Source organism: Daktulosphaira vitifoliae, unplaced genomic scaffold (genome assembly GCF_025091365.1).
Source record: "Daktulosphaira vitifoliae isolate Bord-2020 unplaced genomic scaffold, ASM2509136v1 Scaffold_3, whole genome shotgun sequence".
Taxonomy (NCBI): domain Eukaryota; kingdom Metazoa; phylum Arthropoda; class Insecta; order Hemiptera; family Phylloxeridae; genus Daktulosphaira; species Daktulosphaira vitifoliae.
The window spans coordinates 19,198,392-19,216,573 of NW_026099574.1; the positions used below are offsets into that span (position 1 = coordinate 19,198,392).

At 25.5% G+C, this 18,182-nt stretch overlaps 3 protein-coding genes across 3 annotated transcripts; 2 read left to right on the forward strand and 1 right to left on the reverse strand.

Annotated features, from left to right (window-relative positions):
* Positions 1-359: 359 nt before the first annotated feature.
* On the forward strand, positions 360-4,904 carry LOC126901447 (uncharacterized). Its single transcript, XM_050677885.1, has 3 exons — positions 360-1,030; positions 3,632-3,709; positions 4,732-4,904. The coding sequence occupies exons 1-2, from the start codon at positions 401-403 to the stop codon at positions 3,686-3,688; spliced, it is 687 nt and encodes a 228-aa protein (XP_050533842.1). The 5' UTR covers positions 360-400; the 3' UTR covers positions 3,689-3,709; positions 4,732-4,904.
* LOC126901439 (uncharacterized) lies at positions 3,746-6,165 on the forward strand. The gene is made up of 2 exons (XM_050677876.1): positions 3,746-4,904; positions 5,477-6,165. Exons 1-2 carry the CDS (start codon positions 4,571-4,573, stop codon positions 5,947-5,949), a joined length of 807 nt encoding a protein of 268 aa, XP_050533833.1. The 5' UTR covers positions 3,746-4,570; the 3' UTR covers positions 5,950-6,165.
* A 1,074-nt stretch (positions 6,166-7,239) lies between these two features.
* On the reverse strand, positions 7,240-13,273 carry LOC126901446 (uncharacterized). Its single transcript, XM_050677884.1, has 3 exons — positions 13,120-13,273; positions 8,613-9,171; positions 7,240-7,736 (listed from the first exon to the last, which is right to left on the reverse strand). The coding sequence occupies exons 2-3, from the start codon at positions 9,010-9,012 to the stop codon at positions 7,414-7,416; spliced, it is 723 nt and encodes a 240-aa protein (XP_050533841.1). The 5' UTR covers positions 9,013-9,171; positions 13,120-13,273; the 3' UTR covers positions 7,240-7,413.
* Positions 13,274-18,182: the final 4,909 nt, after the last annotated feature.

Genomic DNA, 18,182 nt, shown 5'->3' on the forward strand with positions numbered 1-18,182 from the left:
TCAACAATAACTTTAATCAGAAATTAGTGATGTTACCCTATTAACAGAAATTTCATATGCACAGCACGTTGTTATTTTTAAGTAGAATTCTTGCTAATATTAATTACCAATAAATATAGTTTTTTTTTATTATAAATGGGTTTATGTATGTCCTTTTTTTGATTTTAAATTATGATGAATTTCATTACACTCAATTGTTTGAAGCCACTGAAACATTTAATTCACGCATGATTATCTGACAATGAGATCATGCGAAGACGATCGACCACAATGGATGGACGTTAGTGGTGCGCAATTCTAAGCCGTATAAAATGAAAATTATACTTAGTTGATCATTCATTTATGTTTAACAACACTTTTATTGCCGATTGCTGTAAGATTCTGTGTAATTACGCTAAAAATGAACGCTCAACAATTTGTGTTATTACTTATTATTTTTTGGTCGTACGAAGTCCATTCAAATCAATTGACATCAATATTAGATAAAAGTGAAAAATGTGCTCAAATTGTGGATCTATGGCCCTGTTTAAAGGAAGTTGGTGTTAAAGTTGTGCAAACCATATTGAACCATCAAGGTGAAATACCATTGTTGGGATCATACTTATCCATTATACCCAATAAAGAACAATTATCAAGTAATCAGGGAACAAATATATTTAATATTTCAACAGATTCCTTTAAACTTGTTAATTTTATGAAAAAAAAACAATTGCGTTTAATATTACCAATGAATACCATTTCTTGGTTAATCGGAGAACAAATAAATGAAGGTAGAGGGAAAAAAGGTTCAGGAATTTTAATGCTTGGAGGAATGATGATGATGACAACATTAATGGCCACCGCATTTGGTGTGTTAGCACTAATGGCAGGCAAAGGTTTGTTAACTAGTGTTGTGGCACTTATGTTTTCTGCTATAGCAATTTCAAAAAAGAGTGGTCATGGTCATGCTAGAACCACATATGAAATCATAGATGCTCCTCAAGATGTCGGTCAAAAGTATATGCACAGCATTGGCCCGATAGTTTCAGATGTAAGTCAAAATTTCCTTTTCTCATAATCATAATTATCGATAGAGGATTAATAAATATGAAATTTAAAAAACTTTATTAAATTATCATTTACACTTACGAACCCTAAAAATAAAATATTATTTTATATTTATTTTATCCTCATAATATTATATTACATATTTTATAGGACATACATAACATATATAAATGAATGATATATACAATATGATTTATTAAGTATATTTCCCCAATTTTTTATTAAGTAGTGATATTTTTTATAAAAATGTGTGGATTAAAATTTAATTTATTTTATAAACCATTGTAATTGTACAAATTTTTGTAAAGTAATATAAAGGGTAGAAAAGAATTAAGGATATCATAAGGGTAGAATTTAGGGCTAATTTTCGAAGTATAAACCTATTATTGAACCTATTATTATTTGTTTAACTATTAAACTGAGAATGGTCTAAATAAAATTACGATAAGTTAATAACCAGTGTAGTAAAATAAACAATAATAGGTTCCCATTTAATTTTTAGAGATACCCATAAAATTACCAAAAGTTTTATTACTTTTAATTAATGAAAAAAATACTATATTAAATTTGTTCACTTAAAAGTCTGCAGTATATATAATTTAGTAAACTTTTTTATAATTCTTGTCTAAGTACATATAATTATCTGTATCTAGTATTTTAGTCACAACAAAATATACTTAAAATTCAATGTGCTTCTCTTAAAATAAATTGAAGTCAAAAAAACCCAACACAGTGGGTACGTGGCATAGCTAGGTGCAGTATATATGATAGTTGATATTAATTAAAATCACTATCATAAAAAACGAATCGATGCATATCTATATATAGTGTTTAATTTTAAAAAATTAGTAAATTATTCCAAAAGCAACATGATCTCCTATTTTCTTATTTATATCCTGAAATTTTATGATTCATAAGTGTAATATGTGTATAAATATTTATTATAGCAATTAAATATAGTATAAAAATGATATTCAATAAATTAGTATTGTAATTTTTACGGAGCAATTATAAAATATTATAGAGTAGTTATTACGTTTATGGCAAACGTATATAAAAGTTGAAGATCTTGATGCAATACTTAAAAAAAAAAATTATTTGTTATTTATAAATAAATATACTGGTCTACTATGAATTGTTATCTGAGACCAAAATATACTTATCTAAACCCATTTTTGCGCCGATTTCAAATTTACAATTAGAATTTCGAATATGGCCTAAATAATAACAAAATCCTTCTAATTGATATAACAAATTTTTATATTTGATAATTGGAATACGTTTGAATAATCAATAAATATATTTTAATTAAAAATAATTAGAAAAAGTTCATTATTTATATGCAATTTTAAGTTTTGACCCCCCCCCCTGTATAAAGGGAAATGGTCCTATTAAAAAAAAGTATGCCGAATTAAAAAAGTATATAAATAGTATGTCTCTTAAAAAAATTGTATTGATACATAGATTATTCAAATAGTTATAGAAATATAAAGTTAAAAATGTATAATAGAAAATCGAGAATTTTAACACAAAAATAACATACGGTAGTCATTTTCACTGTAAAGACAAAATGAAGTCCGAAATTTTTTTTTCATAATAAAGTATATACCATTAGCTTTAATATAAGATATGTATAATAGAGTCAGTATTTCAGGAACACATTCAAAAGTTAAGTTGAAAAAGTTTTCTTTTTGAATTCCTCCTCTTGGCAGGCAAATGGTTATATTTATAAAAAATATATACGACATTTTAGGTAATTACCTCGTGTATCTATAAAAAATTATATACATTTAGTCATTTTTTTTAGAGATTTCCCCCATTTAAAAATCAAAAAAATTACAACATTAAAAATAAGTAATTTTCGACATTTTTTCACCTTTTTTACTTAAAACTGTCATAACTTTTTGAAAAATGGATGAATAGAACAATTTTTTTTTATAGATACATTAGGTATTTACTCATCATTTGGTATATATATATATTTTAAATTTGACCCTTTTGAATCCCTCCTATGAATGCCCACAGAGGATTCAAATTGATAAATTTTCCACAAAAAATTAACTTAATCAATAAAATTTTTGAAAATGTGTCCGAAAATATTGACATTTTTATACATATCTTAAATTAGAGCTTATGTAATATACTCTAGTATGGAAAATAAAATGTCAAACTTTACGTACTAAATTTCATAAATATTATATAAATATAATTTTACTATGATGTGTTTTTTTTGTGTCTGTTATCACTTCTTCTCAGCTCTCACCGAACCGATTTCTGTCAAAGATACGTCAAAAGATCACAAATCGTATCTAGTCGAAGAGATTATCCTCAAAAATTGAAAAAATTTCCGTTGTTTCCTGTAAGTGGGGGAAGTCTCCAAAAAAATTTTAAAAATCGCTAGTTTTCATTCAGAGCATTAATTTTTTTAAATTAAACACTATCTAGAGATTTTCATTGAATCGTCTTTTATGATAGTGATTTTAATCACTGTAAGATATTATATATACTGGACCTAACTATGCCATGTACCCATTGTGCTAAGTTGTTTTTTTTAATACTAATACGATTTGGATTTTGATTTTAGGCAAATCATCAACCTTCAACTGAACCAATTTTATATGGAAATCAACAATACGAATAAAAAACTAAAATTTTATATAAAGTAAAAAGTGTATTTTTAATAATTTATTTATTTACTTATCATAAATTATGAATTAACAAATAAATTAATTCATTATTTGTTATTTATATTTTTACTGTGTAATATTTACTAAATACTTATTTTATGTTTAATCCATTATAATCATCAAACCATTGTGTGATTCTTCTGTTTTTGATGATCCTGAATTTTCTTTATTCCAATTCATAAATACCAAAAATTTCGTAATAAAAGTGAACAATAGCGCTTTAGCTAGAACCAGGGTTATGGTTTTTAAAAATAAAATTATTAATGATACACCTGATATCAAAGTGGTGCCAACCATTAAATTTATGGACGTTTTCTTTTTTTTATATTTCTTTCCTCTTCCTGCATTATCACATAGTTATGTAAATTTCATTTAATTAATTAAATAATTATATTATGCTATTACCTTCGATGAAATCAATGTCACTTTTGTTATTACATGCTACAAAATCCAGCGTGAATAATTTTGTCGATTTGAAATCAGTATAACTGGCTAAACATGAATTTTTTTCGTCATGCATGATGCTAACAAAATAATACAACCAGAGCAAAAGTAGACCTATATACTTCATTGTTTTATTTATAATAAAATAACTTTAAATGTAGAGTAAAAATATTATGATATTTTGTTTTTTGTTATGTTAATCAGTCATCACTTATTTTTTTGTGGTTTGAGGTGTCATGCGTGTTCGAACATTTAGGCGATTGAAAGTAAATGGATATCAAACTATAGGTACCTTAATTCCAAATATTTAAGAGCTAAATTAAAAATTCGAAAGTCACATATAAATAACAAGTGCGACATCCATTAAGTTCAGTTCAATTTCAGTTTACAATATGTTCCTAAAGTTGTATTTTGTTTTTACACTTCTTTTCCTAACTGAAGTATTCGGTGATTCTGTAAATCCCTCTAACCTTCACGCTTCATGTATAAAAAACTACAGTCCAGGAGTATGCTTGATCAAAAATTTATTAAAAAACGTTTACATTTATTTAAGTCAATCTAACGAAGCAAATAAAGATGTGAAAGTATCTGAAAATGCTACAAAGGAGCCAAAAGGCATCGAAAATTATATAATATCACAAATGCAAAAGGTCTTTAGTTTATTTTCTTTTGGATTAGAACTTCCAGAAATACCATGGAGCCTACTGAAAGTATCTTTTTTAGACTGTAAGTATTTTTTAAAATATAATTTTATTTCTAATAACAATGCATCGTGTATAAATTTTAATATTAATAATTTTAATTAATTTTATATTTTGCCCGTTTATTCTTTAAAAAAAAAAAAAAATAGAAATGTATATTAATTTGTAAATTTTATAAGTTATTTGCCAATGAAAAATTATGTACTTGTTTTCAAAAATGAAAAGTCACACAAATTAGTTATGTAGTTTTATTAATTATATTAATAGTTTTATAATTATTAACATCATTATACGTAAAAAATTGACAAGTCAAATTTAACGAGGTTTATTTTTGCATTTCAAAAATAATGCAAATAAATTTTATTAAACACCATATATTACAACATTACTGTAATAATGTTTAATTAATTTTTTTATTGCTGAAAATTGACGTAATTGAAATTTTATTCTTCAAATTTGAAGAATAGATACAGATATTAATTCATCATATACAAAGTGAATAAAGTATTGAAACTATTTTAGTGATATTATTTAGAAAAGTACATTAATATACTAATTTCAATACGTTTTATACAATTAAAAGTTTTTTTTTTTTAGCAAGAGGTAAAAAAAACAAAAATCTTGGACCAATGATTGCTGCTGGTGCTGCTGTTATGTTTGGTACTCTAATGCCATTAGCATTCGGTGCTCTATTTATGCTAGCTGGTAAAGCTATTATGACTAGTATGTTGGCCATTACCATATCTGGTTTATTGGGTCTTAAGTCACTATTTAGCAAGCAGGAAGGACACTACAAAGCTTACATGTCAGTACCTGCACCAGTAGCTGGTCACTACTCTGAACAATACGAACAAGAAGAATTATACAAGGGACAGACGGAAGCTAAGATGCATTCTGGATTCTACGCTGGTGAAAATTCTGCTCTTCAATCAGCAGCCGGATATTACAAACGCGAGCAGCAGAGCAATGGATCTGAAGTTAATCCAGATTATTATGGAATTAATGTTAATTATGAAAAACCAAAACATATTAGTAACAGTAGTAACAAAAATAATGAAATTGTTCCTTGACATTTGTTTTTCGTAAACTGGACTTCTAAATGTTAATATATTTTCAATTATCTTCATATTTATTTATTTTATTGTTAACTATAAATATTATACAATTCTGAGACACATGCATTTATAGATGAGTATTGTAAAATCATTATGCATATACATTTTCAAATAGTTTTTACATTAATATTACAGAAATAATTTTACAAGAATTAAGTAATAATATTCCAACATGTGTTGTACCACATTATCAATTCTTCAGGATTATATATTTGAAAAAAAATAATTACAATAGGTCTAATACAAGAAATTATTTTCTAATAATGGTGTTGTTAGTCAAGATATTAACTTCAGTAATTAATTTCTTAGTTTTTCCGTAATGAACAATACGTAACAATGAAATACAAAAAATAAAATACTAAAAAAATTTTCTTTACTAATTTTTTGAACATAATATTTTTAATTTATTTAAACACGTGTAATATAAATATAAGTACAAATTTATGATATTCTCTAGATTATATTGTTCACAAAATATTTAATAAATCCTAATGATATTAGTAAAACACATGAGTATATTTATAAGTTTCTTAATTAAATAATAGTGAAAATATATAAATAATTATTCAAATATAAAATATCTCTTACAAAAAATCAACACAAACGAATTTTCAGTCATACGTATATATCCGAATTAAGAAATTAGAGGTCTTGAACACAACATTTAAAGTAGGACTATCAATCAATGATCATTCTATTTTTTGCTTATATATTTTATTTTATTATAATAATAATATGTATATTGTAAATTTTAAAGTAGCAAAAATCTAAATTGATTATATAAAAAATAAAATGTTCTATTGTTAGTAAAAATAAATATATTAAGATTCCCACAAAAACTTTCGATTCTATCACTGGCTCATATTACATTAAAATCTAAGCTAATTTTAAAAAACCATTAAATTATTTACTTATTGGATCTTTAAATTTAGGTAAGTAATTAAAAAATATAAAAAATTGATACATAAATAATGTTGAACGTTTCAAAAGGGTAACAGAAATATAACTTTTGATTTTTTCAAATTATATAATTATCTCATTATGATGATCTAATAATAAATAATCAATAAATTAACTCATATAATAGATTTTTAATAACAAAATATTATTTCCAACAACTTAGGTTTATAAAAATAAATTAGTAAGAGGTAGTATTAAACATTATACCTTCATTAAGTTTTATTTAATTATTTTTATCAATAAACTAATATATATATAGTTTAGTTACAAATTAGAAATCTAGGTATTAACGTATTTATTTAAAAAGATAAGAGTGTCAGATTCTTCTTATTAATTGAAAATTTCATAAAGTGGATATAATTTTTTTTTTCATTAAGTATCAATAATAAAAATTGTTATAAGTGTACCTTTACTTAATATCAAAATTATATTCATCATTATCCAGATAAACATCTTTTATTAATTATGAGAATACAGTGCTGTTACATCTATTGGCATTCCATAAGCTAAATTATGAGCTAACGATCGACCATGACCATGTATTGGATGAGATGGAACATTTATTACTTCATATGAAGCTCCTTGGTGGCCGCCTCCACCACCACCGGATGCCAATTTCTTAAGCGCAAGAATTGCAGCCAATGTGAGAGCTAACATACTGGTCATAAGAGCTTTGCCACTCATCATTGCCAACGCACCAAGTTTTATAGGTAACAATGTACCAGCAACCATCATAGCTCCCATTAGTAGTGGACCAGTGTACTTATCTTTTTTCCCTCTAGCTAAAAAAAATAAAAATAAATTGTGTATTATAATATTTGAAAGTATCCAATATTCGACAAAGAGTTCAAAAGAAATTTATTCAAATTGACATGTAAATATTTATAATTAATATCACAATAATGTATTTTTAATAAACACTGAAATGGTCAAATAAATTCACATCTGACAAACAAATTCTAAGGGTTATATTTTTATGATCTAATCAAAACTATGAGTTTATTTTTTAGGATTAACCCGTATAATAATAATATATTTTCAAATATAACTTTGTGAGTTGTTCACAAAATCAAATGTATACCGAAAGAAAAATAAAAGTACAATATAATTTTACTATTTTTAAATAAGACCAGGGAGTTATTACTCAGTTTACTCGTGAAGTTAACTATTTGGGAAAATAAGCAGTAGATGTATGAAAAACAAGCTTTCATCAATAACTATTATGTCAATTTTATTTTATTTTAGTTTTTAATGTATTCTATGATGATTTTCTGATTAGCAAAAAAAAAATTAAATTTAAAGTAATTGTTTTTAGCGTTTTTATCTTATGAAATAAATAATTACCGACATTTTAAAACTTAAAGTAGCTACAGATAATATTATAAAATGCATTTCATTAACACGACAAATAATAGGATTCTATACGACCAAAAAAAATATCTTCAAATGTATTGCAAGTACATTTTATGATTTCATATATCTAACACAATACTGTATATAAAAATTTATATGCATTGTAACAAGAGTAAAATGATGTTCCTCTAAATAAAATGGATATTAAATAACGTGCTAGTTTCAATTTTAGTAACATCAAATCAATGCTAGCTAATGTTTAAGTATACAAAAATTATGTAAAATTTAATGAATTTGATGTTTACCTTCAATTATAGCTGATTTCAAAGATTCCAATGTATCAACAGGAGCTTTAAGGTTGATTGATCGAGTCTTGATAAATGAAATCATGGCGTCAACAATAGAAGAGTTATTTTGTCCTATACTTCTTTCGTTTAATTGATCTTCACTATTATATTTAATTAGCGTGATATACCCAGGTACTACTTCGATAGGATCTGAAGACTCAGTTAAAGATTTCATCCCAATAATAACTTTATCCATCAAACATTCCATCACACTTGGCATACTAGCACATTTAGACACGGTTTTAAAAGCAGCTAACTTAAAATCTGTCATTGTCCTAGTTGTAACTAAAGCATTTGATTGAAGCACAAAAAATCCGGCGACAGTAATGGCGCGTAACATAATAACTGAAGTCGACATTGCGAATATTATGAATTTAGTCAATACGAATTATTGCTATTTATACAAACAGCAGTTATAAACTTAAGCTATCCAAGAAACATATCTTGGTTTTTTAACGATGATGTTTTCAATTACTTGTGGCTAATTTTGACCACAAACGCGTCCCTCCGTGACCAACTGAAAGTACAAATCAAATAAATCCATACGTTAATACAGTGAATGTTAACTATAAAAAAACTGTTTGTTTAAAAGGTGATGGTAAACAAGAAATATGCATTTTAGTGTCATACGTGATACCAACATATCAATTTTATAAAGTGATTATCTAGTTCACATTAGCATAGTAATACATACCTTAAATAAATTTATAACACCGATAATTTCTTTCACTGTTTCAAATTTATTAAGATATTAAAATCACATTTTATTTCATCATAATTGTACCAGTTCAAAATCGGAATATTTTAAAAACTACAAAAATTTCTTAGGGGTTGTAAAACTGTCTTTTAAATAATATGACGATAAATACGTTTGTACTGTTATTGTTATTAAGAAAAGACAATTAGTTTATGCAATTAATCGACTGAAAAAAAAGGTTATAATGACTTGCATTTTATTATTACAATAGTGGAAATACTTTATGTATAGTAAGATGCTGGAATGATTTAAACTTCTACATATTAACGTAACCCTTAATTCTTCTTAAATTTTAAATAACAAAAAAGAAAGAACGATTGTTTTATTTCTTTATATTCTTTTTAATATAATAAAAAAAAATTGATTAAAATATAGTTTAAACTTTTAACTTATTTAATATTCGAAAAATACGCTGACAAAAATAAATTGATCAAGGTATTTTTTATGTTTCAATCAACAATTTTTAATAAATAAGCGTAAAGTTAACTATTCATAAATGAACTGAAAACAAACGCCGTTTAATTTCTTTTGTATGCAATATGTTCTACAATACTGACAGCTCTTTTACCTATTATCTTATTTTTAGGGCAACTTTAACAATTAGTTTTTGTCAACCAAGTCAATTTATAAATTTTATGAAATTATAATAAAGTATATGGCATGTGCTTTAAGTTTATTCCGCAAATACTAAGATGTTTACATTGTTTTACATTTTATCGTAAATCTAAGATTAACAAAAAAAATCAACCAAATTTCAAATTAATTATTTTTAGCTTAAATAAAATAATTTTTAACATAATATAAAGTTACTTCAGGAACATATTAAAATGTTTATAATGGAGAGAACACAAAAAAAATTCAACATAGAATCTGTCATGAAAATATTTTATAACCTGTTTTACTCTTCATTGAATTGTTATGAATAAAAAAAGCCTCTTTCGTATATTAATTAACATTAAATAAGAAACTTTTTATGTTTAATTCCAAAGAGTATATATATATAAAGAGATATTTAAATTTATTGTACTCGGTTTTACTTTTAAAATGTTTTATGCAATAAATAACCAAGTACCAAATGTCAACAATGAACCACAAACAAAGAAATTTCTCAGTGAATAAATATATAACTTTTTATGTACATTTACTAAAAGCTAATAACAAATATATTTGTAGCACGACTGAACACTCGAAATTGTAATTACTTATTTAAATATTATAAATCAATAGAATGTTCGTATAAAAAAATAATTTTTTTATTTTGGTCTATGTAAACAGATCTTTTCTCATAATATCATTACTTTCTTCCATTCTAGTGGGTATAAATACTCATATGTACTTATATCAATAATATCAGATTTCCTTTAAGTAATCTGCGTAACATAACTATTTAGTTATAGCTTTTTAACAAAAATAACACAGCCTTTAGTAAACGTTGCACTATAACAAAGAAAATATTAAAAACAACTGATTATTAATGAGCATTAGCATTGCATTTTAATTAACCTATCAATGTAAATTAATAAATCAATTTTTTACTCAAGATAAAGATTTTTTAAATTTATTTTAAAACTTAATACAACAAAATATCCCTATGGAATGTATATATGCTGCTAAAAATTAGCCTTATCATATTAATTATTTTTATTTATATCTAATGGCGATTTTTTAAAGTGAAAAAAAAACAACAATATATTACAGGGATGAGTAAATAAATAGAGCTAGGAAAAACTACATGACTACGTGTCCTTGACCCGATCAGTTTAACATGACCATTCAAGTAGGTAACCGAAATATTAAGTTCAAGGGCGGTTATTAAAATTACTGGGTTTGATTCCGTTAGCACTTAAATGTAGGGATCGTATTAATGACCACCTGTAACCTAATAATATTTTTTTATTGTATTATAATTTATAAATAGCTTACAGTTGTCTATTAGAGCTGTAACACTTAATCGTATAGATCTTCTTCATTAGTATTTACGCCTCTACATTCTTCACAGCGTGATATCAGTGAAATTAATAATGAGCTACCCATAACGTTACTCAGACACTTACCTGCATATAACTTGAATGTATTATTTTCAAATTAGTTTAAATTTTCTTCGTTGTTAAACTGACATACGTTAATTAGTTATATGAAATGTGTAATATTATAACGTAGTGGCGTTTTTTAGAAAAGGGAGATCCTTAAAATTTATGCTACGTATTGTAATATAATACGTCAAAGAAATTTTTTTAATTTTTTTATTCAATCCTATTGAAATTGCCCTCGGGAAGAAAATACGCTCGCCTCTATTATAACAATAGAAACAATTAACTAATTCTAATTATTTTATAAATAAAATAACAATTGAAATGAAAAAACCCTAAATACATAACGTTAAAATCTAGCGTCGTTGTCATTTGTAATATAATTTTAAGAATCAATAAAATTGCAATTTACTGTGCGAGCAATTGTATTTTAAAACAAAAATATAGGGGTTGAAAAAAATATTATTGTAAAATGAAATTTTTTTTAAATTGTGTGACTATAGGTTTTTTTTGTATTATCCCAATGTATTGAAAAATTTTCCTCAAGATGACTTTGTATTCGATACCATACTTAATACATTTACTAATAAAGATCACTTAGTATTGTGCTATTATAAAAATCTTAATAAAAATTATTGTAGTGCGCGTATCAAATATTTTATTTAACACCACAAATGCTATTTCAAGATTATTATCCTGATTTTGAACTTATTAAATAAAATTTTATACGAATTTTAATATAAACAAGAAAATTATAATAATCCACTGACGACGATAATAATGAACAACACAGTTGGCGTTTGTTTATGATGATAGATAATCACAACTGCACAATTCTATTACTCTGCCACTAGTTACTGATTACTTACTATAAAGAAATAACTGTCCAATGTTGTTGTCTACATATTTATAAATATATGTAAGCTTTTGCTTGAAAAGTTTTTTTCAGTATGTTTTTTTAATGAAAATAAAAATAACTACATCCATTGTATTATTATAAATATACATAGAAACCTTATTATTCAATAATTATCCACTTTCGTCTCAGAGTTTATAAATTGTAAATAGTGATGGAAAACAACAATGTCAAAACTTGAAAAAAAACATGGTTATAGTAGTTTAAAATATTAAATTGCTTAGTTAAAAATAACATTTGTTACTGAATTAATAATTGCTTATTTATTTATTTAAATTTGAAAATGATTATTTAAGTAAATGCAATTGTCTGAAAAAAGTTGTTCAGATAAAAATTGAAAATGACTGATGACAACGGACATCAACGACATCTGAAGAGTTCCTTAGAATTTAGCGTAACCTTAATCATTTCACAATACAAAATAAAGAATTCCGGAAGTCTGATTAGAAAATTTAGCGTAACCAAAGACCGAAACCTGTAACGTCAACGACATGATGGATATGCCAGATAGAAATTTTCAAAAACAAACATAATAGTAAATGTAAACACAACCGGTCTACCTCGTTAGGGTTTAACGAATTTGAAATTAAATCACAATTGTTAATTTACTACTAGAATATAAAGTTTGGTTATCTATGTTTTTTATTTCTTTTCCAAAAACCTTTCTTTAAATTTGTTATATTTTTTTTTTGTCAAATATTCTTTTAGCGATGTACATATACATGAAATATTATAACACTAGTTTAAGTTATTATTATTCACCGTGTGATGCCGACTAATTGTTATGTAAACTCTTAAGATCCGTATCGCCCACAGTCTATAGCCGGTATCTTATAGCGTTGGCCCATTTGCACTTGAAGAATGTAAAAGATGATGATGACATGGAATAAAACGTTCAATAGGCATACAGTTTGAATTCGTTTTCTATACCGGAACTATATCAGAACTTTCATTTATGAATGGTCTGGTGGTGTTTGGTAACCATCAATGAGACAAAATGATTCACCACGTGTTAATTCCGTTTTGATTTTTCATCATATTAGCTGAACAGGATTTTACTGTTTACATGATGCAATAACCGGTTCGGTTGTATAGTAAAAATACATCATGTATAAAATCGCATCATAACAGCAATTCAATTGAAGTCATCGATCGTACGCTTTGTTATTATTTTTATCTATGTAACGATTATTACTATATAAATCCATCACTTTCACCCAATGTTACATCCGGTCCATTGATTTGACCGTTGGTTAATCGATTTTTAACACGTTCCCGACGTTTACAACAATTTATAAAGAAAAAACATGAGAATGGACTGACTAATACTTAAAATAAAGAAAATTATTGAAAATCATCATTGATATTTTTTTGGGTGAACATTAACACTACATTTTTCCGTATTTTCTAAATACCAAATATATTATGATTAAAACTTAAACAAAGGATAAATATACTTCGTTAATATAATTAGTATACAATATATAATTTTAACTCAACTAGTATTGTATTTTGCGTTAAACAAAAACATCTAAGATTTTACCTCGAGTGGATTTACTTAAAGATTGTTATTCTTAACCCAACAAATTTTATCGATAAGATGTAACTTTTGAAAACTTAATCAATGCATTGATCGGTTTGGTTCAATACGTCTTTTACTTTTTTTAATGGTCCTATCAATAGATTTGTCATAAAAAATAAAATTTTTAATCATGAATGTGTTAAAGCCTTCGTGGATTGTCGTATTGCTTGAAATGTTTGCGGATGTAACCACGTTTTCAGTTATGAGCTGACGTTTCAGACTCGTTGCAGAGTCCATCTTCAAAGCGATAGATACATGCTCGTGGTTGTAACTATACTAATATAGTAAGACTTAAATACATTAAATGCTTAAACGTTTTAGCACATTATCAAATTTATTTCCAAAAATTATAAAGAAATGTTTAAGTAATGAATAAAAAGTAAAGGCTATATTTTGTCCCACCCTAATAAAGTTTTTTTATATATTACTATATATAATTTTCTACATTTTTCAAGAACTACGCTCCCCTAACCTACCTTTTTTTACCCGTGAACTTTAAAATACCATGTGAAAATTTTGTATGAACACTATGAGATCTATGAACAAGTCGTAAATATTAAATCGGGAATTCTTCTAGAATTATTATTTAGAAATCTCGCTGAATAATACGTAAAATGACGTATATGACTTGGTTATTAAAGTTACATAGTTATTATTGGAATGCTGATTCAAATTCATCTAGACAGTTCTTCGTTGCCCTTTTTTATACGATTGGCTATTTAATAGCCTTACTATTATAGCTTTTATGATTTTTAAATATAAAAAATATTGTATAATAATAATAATAATATTATTTTTATTTTATCACTTTTTTAATTATTAATAGAATATGAAAAAGAGAAAATTATCTCATGTCACTACATAATACGATCATAATATTTTACTCTCAAGTTTTATATTAAATATATGAAACCTAATAGTTTATAAATTTAAAGTATACTCCATTTGATCTGTACGTACACAGCAATCATTGTAGAAAAATATCAAACATACACATTTTCATCTATGATAATGATACACATGAACTAATTTAGCTTAGGATATTTCAGTTCGAGAATTTTACAATTATTGTATAGAAAATATTGTTTTTCAGCATAATTGGTTGACACGTGACAGCACGTTTCCGTTTTTTGCTTTCTATTGTTCTGTGCGTGGTAAACATAACATAGTGCATCCATAGTATAAACGTGCCAAAGAAAAACAACTACGATGTAACTGATTTCATTTGTCTCCTTTATGATTAAGACGTTTGTAAAAAATAGAATATTTTTATTTAATACATTGGTATTGTGATATGAACCCATTTTTTTTAACTCTCAAGTCAATAAGCAAATGAGAGCCAATATTTTAATATTCAGATTATGTGTTAAAAGTTTCAATTGGCAAACATTAAATTAATTTTATATTTGCAGGCACACGCCTCTGAATATCCGGGCGTTTGTCAAAGTACTACAATATGCCACAGCAAACATTAAAAATATAGGACAAGTGACTTCGATAGTCGTTAAGAAAGACCAATCCCATTGTTTCGACGTCTTCGAGTAATGATTTTGCGACAGCTAATGCATTAGTAGGGGCCATAGGGAGAACGAGCAATGGACAATGATTTAAATACTACCTACAGACATTTAATTGCGTTATATAGATTATTGCTATTCGTTTCAGTCGAATGACATACGATATTTTTTAGTTTTTAAACAAAAAATACTTCAAAAGTCACCTTTTAATAAAAATATAGTTTAAGATTTTGAACAATCTTCAATGAATTAACTTGGAATGTGACAAATGGATTATTAAAATTCATTAAATTATATCGTACTATAATATAACCAGAATTCACTGGATAAAAGTTCTATTCTAAATGTATTAAATAGTTAATTTAAAATTTCTAGAATTTTATTAGATTCTATGAAATATATCTCATTTTTCGGCATCATCGGTCAAAAGAAAAAACATTTAATCATATTCAAACCGTTACCATGAAAAAATGTCAAAATATTTACTCTCGCCTTGTCTTTTTGTTACTTATAATACTTATTACTAGAATAAATTGTTGTAGTCTACGAAGCTTCTGAAAGATAGGCGTTAATATTCTGACAAGTCCAATGGTTTGAAGCTTCGAGTGAAATAAAGAAAAATTAAATACTTTGTAAGTACCTGTAGCTTATTTAGAAATGTGAGCGTTTTCCATTATACGGTCACCATAGTTTATTACTTACATTATTATATCCATACACATAATCGTGTAGAATTGAGGGTGTGCGTGTGTGAGTGCACTGCTATGTTATAGTGTACGCACAAGGTCAAGGTTGTTCGTATTACTGTTAGCATCACGTAATTTCACTAGAAACTCTGGGAATACGAGTTTTATACATTTAAAAAACATAGCGTAGGTTTACTTTGATTTAAAATAGTCCTGATCGGTTCGGTTCGAGAGACTAGATGATTGTCACTTCACTCTATAGACATTCACCTCTTTAAATGCTTTTTGTCGTATTATAGAAAATAAGAAAAACAACATCGTCACTTAAAATTTATACAATGCAACCTAGAATCTTCCTTTCGACACAGGGCTTTTTTAGAAGACAAGTTATAAAGTGAAATCAGGATTCATTTAAAAATGTATTACCTGTCGATATGATCAAACTAAAGATAGGACATAGATTCAATTATATATTGACTGTACTGAAACATGATATTTTTTCGTTTCAATGTACTGTGATATTTTATTTGAGTTTTTATTAATTACATTATTATTTTTGTTTTGATAGGGAATGTTAAAACGCATGATCTAATGAATTTTTTGCTAGGTTATAGGCGAATGCGTGTGCAGAATGGCTGACACATACAACCCACGTTATTGATGAATGTCTATGACATATACTGATGAGAGCTGTCTGTTGGTTATTATAATTATAATAAGGCTAAAGGTTAACAAAAATCAAAGTCAATCCTTTTAAAGGTCAAAATGTACACACGCATTTAAAAATTGTAGACTAAATTTCTAAGACAAACTTATCATATCATATAATATATTAAATAGAATAAATTTTAACAAATCTAACATTCTCTGAAGTTTCTAGAGATTTATTAATGTAATAAAGAAAAATAAAATGTTAAGTATAAACATTTTATTAACATTTAATAAACACCAAATTTTATGATATTTAATTAGACTTCTTGAAAAATTCAAATAAAATACAAATTTTTGTAAAATTTCCTTTATGGATAGAATAATTTCAAAGAATAATATTTGATTTGCCTTTGTAAAAGAGAAACTAAACTTTTTTATTTGTAATTTAAATAGTTAACTCTTTTTTTTTTTTCATTAGTATATTTAATCTGTTTCAAAATTCTATTCATAAAAATTTACATAAATGTATAATATTCATCGATATTTAAGTTATGTTGAGGTTATTGTTTTAACAAGAAAAACATTATGACCACAATAATTTATGGCAGCAGTCCATTTAATGTTCCTGTATCTAATCATTGCTTCTATAAGTGGCACAAAAACATTTATGGGTCTCGTAAATTGAATATGTTTGAAATACTCGATTGAGTACGTGTGCTAATATTCAATTACTTAGTGCGAAATGGCTTTTGATTTTTAAACTATCAGTTCTGTTAAAAATCTTTGTCCAACTCAAAACATTTAGTTTTTAATTGATAGCCGATATTATTTTATGGATAATGACACTGTAAATGCAATTATTTATACGGCCAATTGACCACAATGAAATGTAAATTTTTGCGATCTATATGAATTTATGGAGATCATTGAAATTTATTTCATTTGCAAGTTAAATAATTTTAAAATTATGAAAAATATTAATATAAATCTTGTTCTTACATTGGTATGTATGTCATTTAAAATTAACTAAATGTTATTTTGATTATCAAATTTTTTTATTTTATTATTAGTCTGCGCTTAAATATAAAGGTATATTGCTGAAAATATGGTATCTTGTACTTTTGAAAAAAGTTTAAATTGTGACAATAACATAAACAAAAAAGAATTATTTTCATTAAGTTAATTTTCCCTAACATTTACTTTGCGGTAGTTACGACTAATATAACACACAATAGAAGGATATAAGTTTTCAAAAAAAAAAACAAAAACAAAATATAAGTACGCTAATTAAGAAAATTTAATTAATATGACAAATAATTATTTTTTTGTTTAATTAATGTTTCTAATGAATAGTTAAAAAAAAAAAAAATTATTAACAAATAAAATGTA

Bases quoted from the DNA above. Each gene is read 5' to 3' on its own strand.
- LOC126901446 (XM_050677884.1), bottom strand. From the start codon at position 9,012: ATGTCGACTTCAGTTATTATGTTACGCGCCATTACTGTCGCCGGATTT. The intron at 7,737-8,612 runs GTAAACATCAAA...TATTTTTTTTAG, and splicing joins GAAATCAGCTATAATTGAAG to CTAGAGGGAAAAAAGATAAG.
- LOC126901447 (XM_050677885.1), top strand. From the start codon at position 401: ATGAACGCTCAACAATTTGTGTTATTACTTATTATTTTTTGGTCGTAC. The intron at 1,031-3,631 runs GTAAGTCAAAAT...TTTTGATTTTAG, and splicing joins TTGGCCCGATAGTTTCAGAT to GCAAATCATCAACCTTCAAC.
- LOC126901439 (XM_050677876.1), top strand. From the start codon at position 4,571: ATGTTCCTAAAGTTGTATTTTGTTTTTACACTTCTTTTCCTAACTGAA. The intron at 4,905-5,476 runs GTAAGTATTTTT...TTTTTTTTTTAG, and splicing joins GAAAGTATCTTTTTTAGACT to CAAGAGGTAAAAAAAACAAA.